Source organism: Coregonus lavaretus (genome assembly GCF_964263955.1).
Source record: "Coregonus lavaretus genome assembly, chromosome: 17".
Taxonomy (NCBI): Eukaryota; Metazoa; Chordata; class Actinopteri; order Salmoniformes; family Salmonidae; genus Coregonus; species Coregonus lavaretus.
In genome coordinates this window covers 44,464,767-44,485,977 of record NC_140004.1, presented here as the reverse complement: position 1 = coordinate 44,485,977, position 21,211 = coordinate 44,464,767, and the positions used below count along the sequence as shown (strand labels likewise).

The window sequence follows — 21,211 nt, the reverse complement described above, 5'->3', positions numbered from 1 at the left end:
TTACCTGCCTGATCACAAGTTTGGTGTGGGAGGGTCATAATCCTAGTTTCTGTAATGTATTCAACACAAACAGCCTTTAACTGGCATCTGCTTGTCTTAAGATAGTGCTCATGACATTTCACAGAGTACACACACACACACATTACAGTGTGGGTTGCTGTGGAGACTGTGACTGGCTGCAAAGGTCACAGAACCTGGTGACAGACAGCTTGCTGTGTGTCTGTCTCTAACGTGTGTGTCTGTATGTATGTATGTCTGTTTGTGTCTGTCACTAACACGTGTGTCTGTGTGATGTCATCAGGATGCAGGGCGACAACAGAGAACCAGCCCCAGGGCCCGAGGCTTCCCAGTCCGAGGGCGGCCCCAGCCCCAGTGAAGATGACATGGCAGAGGGGGACCTGGGTGACGGGATGGGCAACAGACCAGACTCCACTATCAGGTGAAGGGAGAGAACTCTTATCCTCTTGCATGAATAAATGAAAAGGTATGTGGATCCAGCCAACAGTTGATCACATCAAAAATCAACAAATGAAATCAACAAATTCACGTAAAATGTTTGCGCGCGCATGACTGTAAGTCACTTTGGATAAAATGGTTTGCTAAACGGCATATATTAACAAAAGGCCAGCACCCACTTGAATATAAGTTGCAATTGAACCTTTGTTTTAATTCTATTTTTCTTTTTCAAACCAGTCTCAGTAGACCACACATTGCCATACGTTTCGGCTTAATTGCACCTCCTTCCTCCTACTACCAGGAAGAAGCTCCAGAGCCGGAGCAGCAGCAGGGGGCATGCTGAGGAGCTGCTGCCCAGGACGGGGCTCCTGAAGAGGGGCAGCGAGGGAGGGGAGGCAGCCTTCATCTGGACGTCCTGCAGTGGGCTGTACACAGTGTTCAGACAGGAGCAGGAGGTGGAGCAGGCGTCACCGCGATGGAGGGTCAGGGGGACGGGTAAGCACGATTTGAAATATACATGAATTCTTGGGGGTACCCACATTGATATTACAATTCTAATGGTGGGCCAAGCCCCGCTGTAGTTGGATCCCTACAGGTGAGGGTGTTTGCATCACCCACCTCATGGTGTCTGGTTAAACGGGGTTCTTTCACAAGTGGTTTACAACTATACACTCTTGTTGGTGTAGTCATGCACAACTGTCAAAGGCATGCCTGAGGAAAACTGTTGTTCGAAACGTATTGTATTGTTCAAAAACTTGCTTCTCCTTCTGCAGTGTTGAGGCCTGCGCTGCTATAGTTCCTCATAGTCACAGTGAAAGAACATTCAGCTCCTTAATCTGGCTGCGCACCGATTCTCCACCCTTTTTCCCAACTTGTTATCATGAATATAACAATGGTGGAGATTCCAATGATCCAGTGCTTTTAAATCCATGACTGGAAGTATGCAAGTGTACACTTTAGGAGAAGGGTGTGGAATCTTTCTCCAATGGTTTCACCTCTGAAGTCAAATGACCATTCTAATGATCATGCTCTAGTCAACATTAACTCTGTAATGGATGTGGATTTGTGCTAAGTGTGCCTTCTCAGAAGGGCCAAAGTAAACACAATGAAAGGCTGTTCTACGGCCTCAGTGAGTCCATTACATGGAGGTTAATCAGTGTGTGCTGGGTCCTATTCATTAGGCACCAAATGTGTTAAAATGGTTGTGTCCCAATGATCTCCCCTTCCTCCTGAAGTGTGCACCCGTTCTCTACTCTGCGCAAATTTGAAAGCATTTGATTGGTGTAGGCATGGGCCTGAAGGGAAGTGAACAAGTGTACAATTCAGGAAAAGTGAGCTATTATTGGGACAGAACCAACGTTTTCCATTTGGTGCCCTAATGAACACGACCCTTCTGGTGTGAGCCCTGTGGTTGCATCGTTAATGGCACCCTATTCCCTATGTAGTGCGCTACTTTTGACCAGGGCCCACAGGGCTTTATATAGGGGATAGGTTTGCCATTTGGGACCCACCCTGTTGTTCCTGTTTGTGTCCTGTGATGAACCGGCTCTCTCTCTGTGCTCCGTCTGTGTTTACCATCTCTGTTTGATTTTGGTGGGAGAGAGAGGTGAGGTGACGACAAGGGACCAGGACTAACATCTGTCACCTTCCGTCACTGTGTGCCAGTTAGACAGCCTATTGGTCTCTAATATACACACACACACACACACACACACACACACACACACACACACACACACTCCTGACTCCATTTTCTCTCAGACTGTGATTCGTATATAGTACATGAAGTGTTTCCCTCTGTTCTAGAATCCCTGAGTGATCTGTCCACCGAGGAGCTGAGAGAGAGGCTACAGGAAGTGACCGGGGTGAGGACAGGAAGAAGGATGACGTTTGATATGGGGTTTGCCATTGTGCAGCTGATTTATTATCCTTAATGAGGAAATGTGATGTGCAGCAGAAAAAACAATCATCATAAAAGTCACAGACATTAAAACACACACACACACATCATATTTAGATAGGGTTGCTAGTATTACTTTCTTTGCCATCATTGTGTTGATGGTCTGTTGTAACAGGAGGCAGAGCTACTGCGCTGTGAGCTGGAGGTCACCAGTCGTCACCTGGAGGGAAAACACGAAGCACTGAAGATCCTACAGGGACAGGTAAACACACACACACTCTAACTCTCTTCTCTCTCAACACTCCCTTTTCCATTGTTTAAAATACACTTCCTGTCTTTTTCTTCCAGGCTATTCTAGACAGGGCTACCTCTCACACTAAGATTCTACTCCAGAAGAGTGAGGAGAGGACCAAGGCTCTGGAAAAGGTGAATGTTGTTGGTTTCTGGCCTGTTATGTTAAAAGGCCACAGGAAGGTAGTTCAAATAAAGGATTGGTTTGTTTACTTTCACATACTGTAAGAATCAGTCACCTAGCTAATTAATTTCAGACTCTGGCTTATGTGGCTTCCACTAGTATTTACTAGTGCAGTGTTTCTCAACTCCAGTTCTCCAGTACTCCCAACAGTACACATTTTTATTGTAGCCTGGACAAGAACACCTGATTTAACATGTCAACTAATCTTCAAGCCCTAGGTGAGTTGAATCAGATGTGTAGGACTGGAGTTGGGCTGTTGGGGGTACTGGAGGACTGGAGTTGGGGTGTTGGGGGGGGATACTGGAGGACTGGAGTTGGGATGTTGGGTGTACTGGAGTCCTGGAGTTGGGCTGTTGGAGGAGTTGAGAAACACTGCAGTAAATGATGATGTGTTAACAATGGGAGCTTTCTGCTACTTTCAAAGAATTCTGCTTGTTTTAATAAATCCTAAAGATGCATACAATTAGTTCCTAGGTTATTATAGTGTACTTACGGTTTGAACATGTATTTAATGAACTTCTCTGTCATAGGAAGTGAATGGCCTGCAGTGGGAGATCACTTATAACCAGCTGCACTTCAAGAACTTTGAGCAGTCCTGGGAGCAGAAATATGTCAGGTGAGGTCATGGTTTTCGTTCAAGACAGGTATTTTTCAGGTTTTGATTGGTTGTTATGTGCTTATGGGTAGGGTTTGCCGTTTTTGATTGGTCGGTGTTTATGTGTGGGCAGGGTTTGCAGTGAGAACATGTTTTTGATAGGTCGGTGTGTATGTGTGGGCAGGGTTTGCAGTGAGAACATGTTTTCTATTGGTCGGTGTGAATGTGTGGGCAGGGTTTGCAGTGAGAAAAAGGCCCTGAGTGACAGCCTTGGAGACAGGGTGAGGGAGGTACAGGAGCTGAGGGCAGAGAACGCTGGTAGGTACCTAGTCCTTCTACTCAATCAACAATTATACTTTTGAGTGGCTGTCTTGCAATGTAATTGAGAAAGAGTGTGTGTGCATGTGCTTCTCTCTCTCTTTGTGCCTGTGTGTGTGTTTGCACGTGCATGCGCTTCGTGTGTGTGTGCATGTGTGTGTGTTTGTGTGTGTGTGTGTGTGTGTGTGTGTGTGCGTGCACATGTAGCTGTGAGTCAGCAGTGTCTGGAGCTCCTAGCCATGCTGAATGTCCAGGAACAGAGAGCCTTCCAGGGGACCAAGCCTTCATGCACCCAGGGGAGAGAGGAGGACCAAGGGACCGTGCTGGAGGTGAGAGAGATATGGAGACAGAGAGAGAGAGAAGGCAGGAGGAGTCAGAGAGTGAGAAGGAGACAGGGGGAACAGGAGGAGAGAGAGAGGGAGACAGAGGGAACAGGAGGAGAGCGAGAGGGAGACAGAGGGAACAGGAGGAGAGAGAGAGAGAGAGAGAGAGAGAGAGAGGAACAGGAGGAGAGAGAGAGAGAGAGAGAGGGGGAACAGGGGAGAGAGAAAAGAGGAGTAGAGAGAAAGAGAGGGGAAATAAGGGGAGAGAGGGAGACAGAGGGAACAGGAGGGGAGAGAGTGAGGGAGACAGAGGGAACAGGAGGAGAGAGAGAGAGAGAGAGAGAGGGAACAGCAGGGGAGAGAGAGAGAGACAGAGGGAACAGGAGGGGAGAGAGAGAGAGGGAGACAGAGGGAGGCAGCTTATGGTAGAGAAATTAACATTCAATTCTCTGGCAACAGCTCTGGTGGACATTCCTGCAGTCAGCATGCCAATTGCACGCTCCCTCAAAACTTGAGACATCTGTGGAATTGTGTTGTGTGACAAAACTGCACAAGGTGCACCTGTGTAATGATCATGCTGTTTAATCAGCTTCTTGATATGCCACACCTGTCAGGTGGATGGATTATCTTGGCAGGGGAGAAATGCTCACTAACAGGGATGTAAGCAAATTTGTGCTCAAGATTTGAGAGAATTAAGCTTTTTGTGCATATGGAACATTTCTGGGATATTTTATTTCAGCTCATGAAACATGGGACCAACACTTTACATGTTGTGTTTATATTTTTGTTCACTATAATTCTCTGTCTGTGTTCTAGATGGCTGTGTTCTAATTTTCTGTCTGTGTTCTAGCCATAGAGATGTGTGCTAATTCTCTGTCTGTGTTCTAGCCATAGAGATGTGTGCTAATTCTCTGTCTGTGTTCTAGCCATAGAGATGTGTGCTAATTCTCTGTCTGTGTTCTAGCCATAGAGATGTGTGCTAATTCTCTGTCTGTGTTCTAGCCATAGAGATGTGTGCTAATTCTCTGTCTGTGTTCTAGCCATAGAGATGTGTGCTAATTCTCTGTCTGTGTTCTAGCCATAGAGATGTGTGCTAATTCTCTGTCTGTACCCTGTAGCTGGCTGTGTTGGGTGCGTGCCAGTGTCCCAATGTAAGGCAGGCCTGCCCGTGTGCCAGGAGTGCTGCTGCCAGCCGAAAACAGGTTCTCCAGCTCAGACAAGAGGTAGGGTACCCACCTAAACCACTAATACATTGTTCACCAACCCCTGGTCCTGGGTGTGGATACAACTGATCTAAATCTTGATGATTAGCTGAAATGTGTGTGTGTGTACCTGTATGCTCAGTGGTGGGAAAGGTACTCAATTGTCATACTTGAGTAAAAGTAAAGATACCTTAATAGAAAATGACTAAAGTAAAAGTCACCCAGTAAAATACTACTTGAGTTAGTGATGCAAATTTCGGTCAATTTTGCTGCCGACTAACTGACCCTCATTAACCATCAACAAACAGTTACATTCTTTCCAAACATTAAAATGACGTGATCAACAGAAAATACTATCAGAGATCCGTATATAATGACGAGATGCTTATGTTTCCGCCCTAACAATGGGAGTCGTCCCAAGGCTGGAAGGCAGGCGTAAGGCGACAAGTCAAGGCCCAAAATAAGCCCATAGAAACGCATTGGACTTATTTTGGACAGATTTAGGCGAGAGTGAAACCTCTCGCTTCGCCTCTTCCTCTCTGAAACTATGCATGCATACAAGGACCTGACATTTTTCATTAAGAGCTTGATGGAAACATCTAACAATGCAAGCCTATCGTCTTACAGTCAAAAGGCTATAGCCTGTTATTAAACGTACAACTCCTGTAATGAACAGCTAATAAAACGTCATTTTCAAACATTTGCCCAAATGCAATTCACGGAAAACACAGTTCTAAAATGCGCACGTAATTGAGCAGTTCCATATGTGACAGAGATGAAAATCTCTGTTAGAAATGTAGAAAAAGAGGGAATCTAATAGCAACTACTATGATGGTTTGCTAATATGGCTAGGATTGTGCCTTTGGCTTCTGGACAACGAAAGAAAGTTGATATGAAAACCAATAGAACAGGAGAGAAATGCTGGCTAACGGCATGAGGAAGTCTTTATAAAATAATTGCCTCCATGTTTCTATGGATGGATTTTGTCAAGGCTACTTTGACCCAAGGTAAGACATGCCTCATTATTTGAAGTAAAGTAAAACATTCAGGTTTCAAACAATTATACTGCCTCAAGCTCACATTACATTATACTGCCTCAAGCTCACATTACATTATACTGCCTCAAGCTCACATTACATTATACTGCCTCAAGCTCACATTACATTATACTGCCTCAAGCTCACATTACATTATACTGCCTCAAGCTCACATTACATTATACTGCCTCAAGCTCACATTACATTATACTGCCTCAAGCTCACATTACATTATACTGCCTCAAGCTCACATTACATTAAACTGCCTCAAGCTCACATTACATTTACTGCCTCAAGCTCACATTACATTATACTGCCTCAAGCTCACATTACATTATACTGCCTCAAGCTCACATTACATTATACTGCCTCAAGCTCACATTACATTATACTGCCTCAAGCTCACATTACATTATACTGCCTCAAGCTCACATTACATTATACTGCCTCAAGCTCACATTACATTATACTGCCTCAAGCTCACATTACATTATACTGCCTCAAGCTCACATTGCAAAGTGGTGTGTGACACGCTGATAGTCAACGGCAGGCAGGCTGTAGCCTATGCATCCGAATGGCGAATCAGAGGCGCGCTTTACGAGTTGAGATTGAGAAATTCAAATAGTTCCTTTTTAATCGTGGCCACCAAAGTTTTTAACACGCGATTGCATTTAGAATTGTTATTTGTTGCGCAATGACTGGGATTACAAAAGCAGGTCTCACCCCTGTAGCCTACAGGCTTTTTGAGGAGCCACTCTGGTGCCGTCTGACAGGTGGTAGGATATTCCTCTCCTCTAACTAGTCTCTGTATGCTGTCTGACAGGTGATATTCCTCTCCTCTAACTAGTCTCTGTATGCTGTCTGACAGGTGGTAGGATATTCCTCTCCTCTAACTAGTCTCTGTATGCTGTCTGACAGGTGATATTCCTCTCCTCTAACTAGTCTCTGTGTGCTGTCTGACAGGTGGTATTCCTCTCTAACTAGTCTCTGTATGCTGTCTGACAGGTGATATTCCTCTCCTCTAACTAGTCTCTGTGTGCTGTCTGACAGGTGATATTCCTCTCCTCTAACTAGTCTCTGTATGCTGTCTGACAGGTGATATTCCTCTCCTCTAACTAGTCTCTGTATGCTGTCTGACAGGTGATATTCCTCTCCTCTAACTAGTCTCTGTATGCTGTCTGACAGGTGATATTCCTCTCCTCTAACTAGTCTCTGTATGCTGTCTGACAGGTGGTAGGATATTCCCCTCCTCTAACTAGTCTCTGTATGCTGTCTGACAGGTGATATTCCTCTCCTCTAACTAGTCTCTGTATGCTGTCTGACAGGTGATATTCCTCTCCTCTAACTAGTCTCTGGTGCCGTCTGACAGGTGATATTCCTCTCCTCTAACTAGTCTCTGTATGCTGTCTGACAGGTGGTAGGATATTCCTCTCCTCTAACTAGTCTCAGTATGCTGTCTGACAGGTGATATTCCTCTCCTCTAACTAGTCTCTGTATGCTGTCTGACAGGTGGTAGGATATTCCTCTCCTCTAACTAGTCTCTGTATGCTGTCTGACAGGTGATATTCCTCTCCTCTAACTAGTCTCTGTATGCTGTCTGACAGGTGGTATTCCTCTCCTCTAACTAGTCTCTGTATGCTGTCTGACAGGTGGTAGGATATTCCTCTCCTCTAACTAGTCTCTGTATGCTGTCTGACAGGTGATATTCCTCTCCTCTAACTAGTCTCTGTATGCTGTCTGACAGGTGGTAGGATATTCCTCTCCTCTAACTAGTCTCTGTATGCTGTCTGACAGGTGATATTCCTCTCCTCTAACTAGTCTCTGTGTGCTGTCTGACAGGTGGTATTCCTCTCTAACTAGTCTCTGTATGCTGTCTGACAGGTGATATTCCTCTCCTCTAACTAGTCTCTGTATGCTGTCTGACAGGTGATATTCCTCTCCTCTAACTAGTCTCTGTATGCTGTCTGACAGGTGATATTCCTCTCCTCTAACTAGTCTCTGTGTGCTGTCTGACAGGTGATATTCCTCTCCTCTAACTAGTCTCTGTATGCTGTCTGACAGGTGATATTCCTCTCCTCTAACTAGTCTCTGTATGCTGTCTGACAGGTGATATTCCTCTCCTCTAACTAGTCTCTGTATGCTGTCTGACAGGTGATATTCCTCTCCTCTAACTAGTCTCTGTATGCTGTCTGACAGGTGGTAGGATATTCCCCTCCTCTAACTAGTCTCTGTATGCTGTCTGACAGGTGATATTCCTCTCCTCTAACTAGTCTCTGTATGCTGTCTGACAGGTGATATTCCTCTCCTCTAACTAGTCTCTGGTGCCGTCTGACAGGTGATATTCCTCTCCTCTAACTAGTCTCTGTATGCTGTCTGACAGGTGATATTCCTCTCCTCTAACTAGTCTCTGTATGCTGTCTGACAGGTGGTAGGATATTCCTCTCCTCTAACTAGTCTCTGTATGCTGTCTGACAGGTGATATTCCTCTCCTCTAACTAGTCTCTGTATGCTGTCTGACAGGTGGTAGGATATTCCTCTCCTCTAACTAGTCTCTGTATGCTGTCTGACAGGTGATATTCCTCTCCTCTAACTAGTCTCTGTATGCTGTCTGACAGGTGGTAGGATATTCCTCTCCTCTAACTAGTCTCTGTATGCTGTCTGACAGGTGGTAGGATATTCCTCTCCTCTAACTAGTCTCTGTATGCTGTCTGACAGGTGATATTCCTCTCCTCTAACTAGTCTCTGTATGCTGTCTGACAGGTGATATTCCTCTCCTCTAACTAGTCTCTGTATGCTGTCTGACAGGTGATATTCCTCTCCTCTAACTAGTCTCTGTATGCTGTCTGACAGGTGATATTCCTCTCCTCTAACTAGTCTCTGTATGCTGTCTGACAGGTGATATTCCTCTCCTCTAACTAGTCTCTGTATGCTGTCTGACAGGTGATATTCCTCTAACTAGTCTCTGTATGCTGTCTGACAGGTGATATTCCTCTCCTCTAACTAGTCTCTGTATGCTGTCTGACAGGTGATATTCCTCTCCTCTAACTAGTCTCTGTATGCTGTCTGACAGGTGATATTCCTCTCCTCTAACTAGTCTCTGTATGCTGTCTGACAGGTGATATTCCTCTCCTCTAACTAGTCTCTGGTGCCGTCTGACAGGTGATATTCCTCTCCTCTAACTAGTCTCTGTATGCTGTCTGACAGGTGGTAGGATATTCCTCTCCTCTAACTAGTCTCTGTATGCTGTCTGACAGGTGATATTCCTCTACTCTAACTAGTCTCTGTATGCTGTCTGACAGGTGGTAGGATATTCCCCTCCTCTAACTAGTCTCTGTATTCTGTCTGACAGGTGATATTCCTCTACTCTAACTAGTCTCTGTATGCTGTCTGACAGGTGGTAGGATATTCCCCTCCTCTAACTAGTCTCTGTATGCTGTCTGACAGGTGATATTCCTCACCTCTAACTAGTCTCTGTATGCTGTCTGACAGGTGATAGGATATTCCTCTCCTCTAACTAGTCTCTGTATGCTGTCTGACAGGTGATATTCCTCTCCTCTAACTAGTCTCTGTATGCTGTCTGACAGGTGGTAGGATATTCCTCTCCTCTAACTAGTCTCTGTATGCTGTCTGACAGGTGATATTCCTCTCCTCTAACTAGTCTCTGTATGCTGTCTGACAGGTGGTAGGATATTCCTATCCTCTAACTAGTCTCTGTATGCTGTCTGACAGGTGATATTCCTCTCCTCTAACTAGTCTCAGTATGCTGTCTGACAGGTGATATTCCTCTCCTCTAACTAGTCTCTGTATGCTGTCTGACAGGTGGTATTCCTCTCCTCTAACTAGTCTCTGTATGCTGTCTGACAGGTGATATTCCTCTCCTCTAACTAGTCTCTGTATGCTGTCTGACAGGTGATATTCCTCTCCTCTAACTAGTCTCTGTATGCTGTCTGACAGGTGGTAGGATATTCCTCTCCTCTAACTAGTCTCTGTATGCTGTCTGACAGGTGATATTCCTCTCCTCTAACTAGTCTCTGTATGCTGTCTGACAGGTGGTAGGATATTCCTCTCCTCTAACTAGTCTCTGTATGCTGTCTGACAGGTGGTAGGATATTCCTCTCCTCTAACTAGTCTCTGTATGCTGTCTGACAGGTGATATTCCTCTCCTCTAACTAGTCTCTGTATGCTGTCTGACAGGTGATATTCCTCTCCTCTAACTAGTCTCTGTATGCTGTCTGACAGGTGATATTCCTCTCCTCTAACTAGTCTCTGTATGCTGTCTGACAGGTGATATTCCTCTCCTCTAACTAGTCTCTGTATGCTGTCTGACAGGTGATATTCCTCTCCTCTAACTAGTCTCTGTATGCTGTCTGACAGGTGATATTCCTCTAACTAGTCTCTGTATGCTGTCTGACAGGTGATATTCCTCTCCTCTAACTAGTCTCTGTATGCTGTCTGACAGGTGATATTCCTCTCCTCTAACTAGTCTCTGTATGCTGTCTGACAGGTGATATTCCTCTCCTCTAACTAGTCTCTGTATGCTGTCTGACAGGTGATATTCCTCTCCTCTAACTAGTCTCTGGTGCCGTCTGACAGGTGATATTCCTCTCCTCTAACTAGTCTCTGTATGCTGTCTGACAGGTGGTAGGATATTCCTCTCCTCTAACTAGTCTCTGTATGCTGTCTGACAGGTGATATTCCTCTACTCTAACTAGTCTCTGTATGCTGTCTGACAGGTGGTAGGATATTCCCCTCCTCTAACTAGTCTCTGTATTCTGTCTGACAGGTGATATTCCTCTACTCTAACTAGTCTCTGTATGCTGTCTGACAGGTGGTAGGATATTCCCCTCCTCTAACTAGTCTCTGTATGCTGTCTGACAGGTGATATTCCTCACCTCTAACTAGTCTCTGTATGCTGTCTGACAGGTGATAGGATATTCCTCTCCTCTAACTAGTCTCTGTATGCTGTCTGACAGGTGATATTCCTCTCCTCTAACTAGTCTCTGTATGCTGTCTGACAGGTGGTAGGATATTCCTCTCCTCTAACTAGTCTCTGTATGCTGTCTGACAGGTGATATTCCTCTCCTCTAACTAGTCTCTGTATGCTGTCTGACAGGTGGTAGGATATTCCTCTCCTCTAACTAGTCTCAGTATGCTGTCTGACAGGTGATATTCCTCTCCTCTAACTAGTCTCTGTATGCTGTCTGACAGGTGGTATTCCTCTCCTCTAACTAGTCTCTGTATGCTGTCTGACAGGTGATATTCCTCTCCTCTAACTAGTCTCTGTATGCTGTCTGACAGGTGATATTCCTCTCCTCTAACTAGTCTCTGTATGCTGTCTGACAGGTGGTAGGATATTCCTCTCCTCTAACTAGTCTCTGTATGCTGTCTGACAGGTGATATTCCTCTCCTCTAACTAGTCTCTGTATGCTGTCTGACAGGTGGTAGGATATTCCTCTCCTCTAACTAGTCTCTGTATGCTGTCTGACAGGTGATATTCCTCTCCTCTAACTAGTCTCAGTATGCTGTCTGACAGGTGATATTCCTCTCCTCTAACTAGTCTCTGTATGCTGTCTGACAGGTGGTATTCCTCTCCTCTAACTAGTCTCTGTATGCTGTCTGACAGGTGATATTCCTATCCTCTAACTAGTCTCTGTATGCTGTCTGACAGGTGGTATTCCTCTCCTCTAACTAGTCTCTGTATGCTGTCTGACAGGTGATATTCCTCTCCTCTAACTAGTCTCAGTATGCTGTCTGACAGGTGATATTCCTCTCCTCTAACTAGTCTCTGTATGCTGTCTGACAGGTGGTATTCCCCTCTAACTAGTCTCTGTATGCTGTCTGACAGGTGATATTCCTCTCCTCTAACTAGTCTCTGTATGCTGTCTGACAGGTGATATTCCTCTCCTCTAACTAGTCTCTGTATGCTGTCTGACAGGTGATATTCCTCTCCTCTAACTAGTCTCTGTATGCTGTCTGACAGGTGATATTCCCCTCCTCTAACTAGTCTCTGTATTCTGTCTGACAGGTGATATTCCTCTCCTCTAACTAGTCTCTGTGTGCTGTCTGACAGGTGGTAGGATATTCCTCTCCTCTAACTAGTCTCTGTATGCTGTCTGACAGGTGATATTCCTCTCTAACTAGTCTCTGTATGCTGTCTGACAGGTGATATTCCTCTCCTCTAACTAGTCTCTGTATGCTGTCTGACAGGTGATATTCCTCTCTAACTAGTCTCTGTATGCTGTCTGACAGGTGATATTCCTCTCCTCTAACTAGTCTCTGTATGCTGTCTGACAGGTGGTAGGATATTCCTCTCCTCTAACTAGTCTCTGTATGCTGTCTGACAGGTGATATTCCTCTCCTCTAACTAGTCTCTGTATGCTGTCTGACAGGTGATATTCCTCTCCTCTAACTAGTCTCTGTATGCTGTCTGACAGGTGATATTCCTCTCCTCTAACTAGTCTCTGTGTGCTGTCTGACAGGTGATATTCCTCTCCTCTAACTAGTCTCTGTGTGCTGTCTGACAGGTGATATTCCTCTCCTCTAACTAGTCTCTGTATGCTGTCTGACAGGTGGTAGGATATTCCCCTCCTCTAACTAGTCTCTGTATTCTGTCTGACAGGTGATATTCCTCTCCTCTAACTAGTCTCAGTATGCTGTCTGACAGGTGATATTCCTCTCTAACTAGTCTCTATATGCTGTCTGACAGGTGATATTCCTCTCCTCTAACTAGTCTCAGTATGCTGTCTGACAGGTGATATTCCTCTCTAACTAGTCTCTGTGTGCTGTCTGACAGGTGATATTCCTCTCCTCTAACTAGTCTCAGTATGCTGTCTGACAGGTGATATTCCTCTCTAACTAGTCTCTGTATGCTGTCTGACAGGTGATATTCCTCTCCTCTAACTAGTCTCTGTATGCTGTCTGACAGGTGGTAGGATATTCCTCTCCTCTAACTAGTCTCTGTATGCTGTCTGACAGGTGATATTCCTCTCCTCTAACTAGTCTCTGTATGCTGTCTGACAGGTGTAGGATATTCCTCTCCTCTAACTAGTCTCTGTATGCTGTCTGACAGGTGATATTCCTCTCCTCTAACTAGTCTCTGTATGCTGTCTGACAGGTGATATTCCTCTCCTCTAACTAGTCTCTGTATGCTGTCTGACAGGTGTAGATATATTCCTCTCCTCTAACTAGTCTCTGTATTCTGTCTGACAGGTGATATTCCTCTCCTCTAACTAGTCTCTGTATGCTGTCTGACAGGTGGTAGGATATTCCTCTCCTCTAACTAGTCTCTGTATGCTGTCTGACAGGTGATATTCCTCTCCTCTAACTAGTCTCTGTATGCTGTCTGACAGGTGATATTCCTCTCCTCTAACTAGTCTCTGTATGCTGTCTGACAGGTGATATTCCTCTCTAACTAGTCTCTGTATGCCTGTCTGACAGGTGATATTCCTCTCCTCTAACTAGTCTCTGTATGCTGTCTGACAGGTGATATTCCTCTCCTCTAACTAGTCTCTGTATGCTGTCTGACAGGTGATATTCCTCTCCTCTAACTAGTCTCTGTATGCTGTCTGACAGGTGATATTCCTCTCCTCTAACTAGTCTCTGTATGCTGTCTGACAGGTGGTAGATATTCCTCTCCTCTAACTAGTCTCTGTATGCTGTCTGACAGGTGATATTCCTCTCCTCTAACTAGTCTCTGTATGCTGTCTGACAGGTGATATTCCTCTCCTCTAACTAGTCTCTGTATGCTGTCTGACAGGTGATATTCCTCTCCTCTAACTAGTCTCTGTATGCTGTCTGACAGGTGATATTCCTCTCCTCTAACTAGTCTCTGTATGCTGTCTGACAGGTGATATTCCTCTCCTCTAACTAGTCTCTGTATGCTGTCTGACAGGTGGTAGGATATTCCTCTCCTCTAACTAGTCTCTGTATGCTGTCTGACAGGTGATATTCCTCTCCTCTAACTAGTCTCTGTATGCTGTCTGACAGGTGATATTCCTCTCCTCTAACTAGTCTCTGTATGCTGTCTGACAGGTGATATTCCTCTCCTCTAACTAGTCTCTGTATGCTGTCTGACAGGTGATATTCCTCTCCTCTAACTAGTCTCTGTATGCTGTCTGACAGGTGATATTCCTCTCCTCTAACTAGTCTCTGTATGCTGTCTGACAGGTGATATTCCTCTCCTCTAACTAGTCTCTGTATGCTGTCTGACAGGTGGTAGGATATTCCTCTCCTCTAACTAGTCTCTGTATGCTGTCTGACAGGTGATATTCCTCTCCTCTAACTAGTCTCTGTATGCTGTCTGACAGGTGATATTCCTCTCCTCTAACTAGTCTCTGTGTGCTGTCTGACAGGTGATATTCCTCTCCTCTAACTAGTCTCTGTATGCTGTCTGACAGGTGATATTCCTCTCCTCTAACTAGTCTCTGTATGCTGTCTGACAGGTGGTAGGATATTCCTCTCCTCTAACTAGTCTCTGTATGCTGTCTGACAGGTGATATTCCTCTCCTCTAACTAGTCTCTGTATGCTGTCTGACAGGTGATATTCCTCTCCTCTAACTAGTCTCTGTGTGCTGTCTGACAGGTGGTAGGATATTCCTCTCCTCTAACTAGTCTCTGTATGCTGTCTGACAGGTGATATTCCTCTCCTCTAACTAGTCTCTGTATGCTGTCTGACAGGTGATATTCCTCTCCTCTAACTAGTCTCTGTGTGCTGTCTGACAGGTGATATTCCTCTCCTCTAACTAGTCTCTGTATGCTGTCTGACAGGTGGTAGGATATTCCTCTCCTCTAACTAGTCTCTGTATGCTGTCTGACAGGTGATATTCCTCTCCTCTAACTAGTCTCTGTATGCTGTCTGACAGGTGGTAGGATATTCCTCTCCTCTAACTAGTCTCTGTATGCTGTCTGACAGGTGATATTCCCCTCTAACTAGTCTCTGTATGCTGTCTGACAGGTGATATTCCTCTCCTCTAACTAGTCTCTGTATGCTGTCTGACAGGTGGTAGGATATTCCTCTCCTCTAACTAGTCTCTGTATGCTGTCTGACAGGTGATATTCCTCTCTAACTAGTCTCTGTATGCTGTCTGACAGGTGGTAGGATATTCCTCTCCTCTAACTAGTCTCTGTATGCTGTCTGACAGGTGATATTCCTCTCCTCTAACTAGTCTCTGTATGCTGTCTGACAGGTGGTAGGATATTCCTCTCCTCTAACTAGTCTCTGTATGCTGTCTGACAGGTGATATTCCTCTCTAACTAGTCTCTGTATGCTGTCTGACAGGTGATATTCCTCTCCTCTAACTAGTCTCTGTATGCTGTCTGACAGGTGATATTCCTCTCCTCTAACTAGTCTCTGTGTGCTGTCTGACAGGTGATATTCCTCTCCTCTAACTAGTCTCAGTATGCTGTCTGACAGGTGATATTCCTCTCCTCTAACTAGTCTCTGTATGCTGTCTGACAGGTGATATTCCTCTCCTCTAACTAGTCTCTGTATGCTGTCTGACAGGTTATATTCCTCTCCTCTAACTAGTCTCTGTATGCTGTCTGACAGGTTATATTCCTCTCCTCTAACTAGTCTCTGTATGCTGTCTGACAGGTGATATTCCTCTCTAACTAGTCTCTGTATGCTGTCTGACAGGTGATATTCCTCTAACTAGTCTCTGTATGCTGTCTGACAGGTGATATTCCTCTCCTCTAACTAGTCTCAGTATGCTGCGTGTGTGAGAAATAAAATGCATGACGACTAACGAAAATACACACGCGCCAATTTAATTCCACAAAATTATGCAAATGTACCTATAGACCGATAAGCATGACAGTCAAATGTATTTTCAGCAGCTAACCGATTAACGGTTAACCGTTAACATCCCTAACTTGAATAAAAGTATCTGGTTTTAAATGTACTTAAGTACAGTGGTGGAAAAAGTACAAAATGTTCATACTTGAGTAAAGGGTACAAAGTAAAAGTCAATGCTGTACATCAAATTCCTTGTACTACGCAAACCGGACTGCACAATTAATTTTTACGGACAGACAGCGGCACACTCCAACTCTCTGACACCATTTACAAACACAGTATTTGTGTTTAGTGATTCAGCAGGTCACAGGCAGTAGGGATCACAACGCGTTATATTGATAGGTGCGTGAATTGGATCATAATTCCGTCCTGCCTGAGCATTCTAAATGTAATGAGTAGTTTTTGGTGTCAGGGAAATTTATGGGAGTAAAAAGTATATATTTTCTTTAGGGATGTAGTGGAGTAAAAGTAAAAGTTGTGTGTGTGTGTGTGTGTGTGTGTGTGTGTGTGTGTGTGTGTAGCTGGAATCCCATGGCAGGAGGAGCGAGGAGGCGTTGCTGATGGCAGACGCGTTTCGGATCGCCTTCGAACAGCAGCTCAGGAGGCGCAGCGACCACTTCCTGCTTCTGGGCGAGACAGACAGGAACAAGCCCCGCCCACTCAGGCCAGAAGGTATACTGTATTGTCCTCACTTCAACAAGACATAGAAACATGGAAGTTAATGTTCTGTGTGTCACAGTCAATGGTGTATATAAACATATATATAATATTGATATACAGTGCATTCGGAAATTATTCAGACCCCTTGACTTTTTCCACATTTTGTTACGTTACAGCCTTATTCTAAAATGGATTAAAGTACTTTTTTCTCAGCAATCTACACACAATAACCCATAATGACAAAGCAAAAACAGGTTTTTAGAAATTTTTGCAAATGTATAAAAAATAAAAAATAAAAAACAGAAATACCTTATTTACATAAGTATTCAGACCCTTTACTATGAGACTCGAAATTGAGCTCAGGTGCATCCTGTTTCCATTGATCATCCTTGAGATGTTTCTACAACTTGATTAGAGTCCACCTGAAGCATGGTGATGGCAGCATCATGCTGTGGGGATGTTTTTCAGCGGTAGGGACTGGGAGACTAGTCAGGATCGAGGGAAAGATGAACGGAGCAAAGTACAGAGAGATCCTTGATGAAAACCTGCTCCAGAGCGCTCAGGACCTCAGACTGGGGCGAAGGTTCACCTTCCAACAGGACATCGACCCTAAGCACACAGCCAAAACAATGCATGAGTGGCTTCGGGACATGTCTCTGAATGTCCTTGAGTGGCCCAGCCAGAGCCCGGACTTGAACCCGATCTAACATCTCTGGAGAGACCTGAAAATAGCTGTGCAGCGACGCTCCCCATCCAACCTGACAGAGCTTGAGAGGATCTGCAGAGAAGAATGGGAGAAACTCCCCAAATACAGGTGTGCCAAGCTTGTAGTGTCATACCCAAGAAGACTCGAGGCAGTAATCGCTGCCAAAGGTGCTTCAACAAAGTACTGATTAAAGGGTCTGAATACTTATGTAAATGTAATATGAACAAAAATGTCTTACAACCTGTTTTTGCTTTGTCATTGTGTGTAGATTGATGAGGGAAAAAAACTATTTAATCAATTTTAGAATAAGGGTGTAACGTAACAAAATGTGGAAAAGGTCAAGGGGTCTGAATTATTTCCGAATGCACTGATACATCATTGATCACACTGTTTTTAAGACAAAATAAGTGAGGCTGTTTGTACAGTACAGTGAATGTACAGTGAATGAATGAATCAATGATTGAATGAATGAATGAATGAATGAATGAATGAATGAATGAATGAATGAATGACTGGCTATATCTGTGTATTGCAGGCAAGGATAAGAGAGCATCTCTCAGTGTGGCTCAGAGACTTAGAGGACTGCTGCCGTCCAGCACAGAGATCACAGGCGACCCCACAGAGACTCTGCACAAACTCCTCGACCTGGTCTGTACTGTACTGGACCCACACCCTAATACAGCAGACTGGACCCACACCCTAATACAGTAGACTGGACCCACACCCTAATACAGTAGACTGGACCCACACCCTAATACAGTAGACTGGACCCACACCCTAATACAGTAGACTGGACCCACACCCTAATACAGCAGACTGGACCCACACCCTAATACAGTAGACTGGACCCACACCCTAATACAGCAGACTGGACCCACACCCTAATACAGTAGACTGGACCCACCCCCTAATACAGTAGACTGGACCCACACCCTAATACAGTAGACTGGACCCACACCCTAATACAGTAGACTGGACCCATCCCCTAATACAGTAGACTGGACCCACACCCTAATACAGTAGACTGGACCCACACCCTAATACAGTAGACTGGACCCACACCCTAATACAGTAGACTGGACCCACACCCTAATACAGCAGACTGGACCCACCCTAATACAGCAGACTGGACCCACACCCTAATACAGTAGACTGGACCCACACCCTAATACAGTAGACTGGACCCACACCCTAATACAGTAGACTGGACCCACACCCTAATACAGTAGACTGGACCCACACCCTAATACAGTATACTGGACCCACACCCTAATACAGTAGACTGGACCCACACCCTAATACAGTAGACTGGACCCACACCCTAATACAGTAGACTGGACCCACACCCTAATACAGTAGACTGGACCCACACCCTAATACAGTAGACTGGACCCACACCCTAATACAGTAGACTGGACCCACCCCCTAATACAGTAGACTGGACCCACACCCTAATACAGTAGACTGGACCCACACCCTAATACAGTAGACTGGACCCACACCCTAATACAGTAGACTGGACCCACACCCTAATACAGTAGACTGGACCCACACCCTAATACAGTAGACTGGACCCACACCCTAATACAGTATACTGGACCCACACCCTAATACAGTAGACTGGACCCACACCCTAATACAGTAGACTGGACCCACACCCTAATACAGTAGACTGGACCCACACCCTAATACAGCAGACTGGACCCACCCCCTAATACAGTAGACTGGACCCACACCCTAATACAGCAGACTGGACCCACCCCCTAATACAGTAGACTGGACCCACACCCTAATACAGTAGACTGGACCCACACCCTAATACAGCAGACTGGACCCACCCCCTAATACAGTAGACTGGACCCACCCCCTAATACAGCAGACTGGACCCACACCCTAATACAGTAGGCTGGACCCACACCCTAATACAGTAGACTGGACCCACACCCTAATACAGTAGACTGGACCCACCCCCTAATACAGTAGACTGGACCCACACCCTAATACAGTAGACTGGACCCACACCCTAATACAGTAGACTGGACCCACACCCTAATACAGCAGACTGGACCCACCCCCTAATACAGTAGACTGGACCCACACCCTAATACAGCAGACTGGACCCACACCCTAATACAGTAGACTGGACCCACACCCTAATACAGCAGACTGGACCCACCCCCTAATACAGTAGACTGGACCCACACCCTAATACAGTAGACTGGACCCACACCCTAATACAGCAGACTGGACCCACACCCTAATACAGTAGACTGGACCCACACCCTAATACAGTAGACTGGACCCACACCCTAATACAGTATACTTAGGGCCCTGAATATTTCCTGTCCATGTGGATAAATAAATTAGAATAGGGGTTTATATTTGTAGAAGTTCAGGTAGTATTTCAAACGTTTCAAAATGTTATCTGGCTTTTCCTTCCTACCCACTGATCACTCTCTCTCTCTTTCTATTTGTATTCTCTCTCTCTCTGTCTCTCTCTGTCTCTCTCTCTCTCTCTCTGTCTCTCTGTCTCTCTGTCTCTCTCTCTCTCTCTCTGTCTCTCTCTGTCTCTCTCTCTCTCTCTCTGTCTCTCTGTCTCTCTGTCTCTCTGTCTCTCTGTCTCTCTCTCTCTCTCTCTCTCTCTCTCTCTCTCTCTCTCTGTCTCTCTCTGTCTCTCTCTCTCTCTCTCTGTCTCTCTCTCTCTCTCTCTCTCTCTCTGTCTCTCTGTCTCTCTCTCTCTCTCTCTCTCTGTCTCTCTGTCTCTCTCTCTCTCTCTCTCTCTCTGTCTCTCTGTCTCTCTCTCTCTCTCTGTCTCTCTGTCTCTCTGTCTCTCTCTCTCTCTCTCTCTCTCTCCCTCCTTATCTCTCCCCCTCCCCATCTCCCTGTGTAGCTGAGTGATAAGGAAGAAGCTCTAGCTCACCAGAGGAAGGTTAGCTTCATGCTAGCCCGCAACACAGAGGAACTAGAGAGACGGTTGCAGACAGACTATATGCTGCAGACACAGGTCACACCACCCCCACACCGTTCTTCAGACACCCACACATGCAAGTCCAACCATGCAGGCACAGGCAGCTGCAGTTCCAACCATGTCCAGGAGAGGGCAGGAGAGGACCATTGTTATGGTGGGGCATCATCATCAGAATCAGACGCCACAGACCTCCAGCCCTCCGAGATCCAAGAGGCTGAGACTGAAGCCACCGACCTCCAGATACAGGGCCTCTCTCTGGGGCAGTCACCCATCGAGAGAGAGGGAGTTGATAAGCGAGGTGGAAGAGAGGGCCATCTGGTCACCCTACTATGAACTGTTTGTCATCAGAGAGTGATCCTGCCTGGTCTTCTTACTGCCGTGCATTGCTTGAAGTGGAATTAAATGTGTGCCGGCACTCATTCTGGGTTCCCGATACTCATGATATTTAGGTGAAAGGTATTCATAATTTAATTTAGGCAATGTTCTTTAAGAGGTGCCGGTACTCTAGTAGAAAATTAGAGGTGCCTGCACTCGGTTCCTCTGTGTACCAGCCCAATTCAAGCTGCCGCTGTGCATCTGACTTGTCTTTCCTCTATAAGCCTGCTTTTACCTGAATATATCAGCCTCTGTGCAGACGTTGAGATTACATTTTATGTTAATAATTCCTAGCACATTAGAATTTATAGAAAGTGACTGAATGCTTTACATTTTGCTAAACCTCTTGCTCCGAATATTTCCTGAGCTCTGATAAGATATTTTAATGTATCCACCAATGAAA

General features: G+C 45.3%; 1 protein-coding gene and 1 long non-coding RNA gene across 3 annotated transcripts; both read left to right on the top strand.

The window, feature by feature from the left end:
• Positions 1 to 302: 302 nt before the first annotated feature.
• Positions 303 to 20,766, top strand: ccdc125 (coiled-coil domain containing 125; the record flags this gene model as incomplete). Its single annotated transcript, XM_084181095.1, has 12 exons — positions 303 to 439; positions 758 to 951; positions 2,263 to 2,321; positions 2,532 to 2,618; positions 2,705 to 2,782; positions 3,362 to 3,447; positions 3,662 to 3,744; positions 3,952 to 4,073; positions 5,186 to 5,290; positions 16,621 to 16,771; positions 18,001 to 18,113; positions 20,356 to 20,766. 12 exons carry the CDS (start codon positions 303 to 305, stop codon positions 20,764 to 20,766), a joined length of 1,626 nt encoding a protein of 541 aa, XP_084037221.1.
• LOC311144916 lies at positions 14,894 to 15,702 on the top strand. Of its 2 annotated transcripts, none has more exons than XR_014614545.1 (3): positions 14,894 to 15,072; positions 15,355 to 15,396; positions 15,447 to 15,702. It is a non-coding gene; the product is annotated as an uncharacterized lncRNA (long non-coding RNA). The 2 variants fall into 2 exon arrangements; XR_014614546.1 differs by having other exon boundaries at positions 14,894 to 15,259.
• Positions 20,767 to 21,211: the final 445 nt, after the last annotated feature.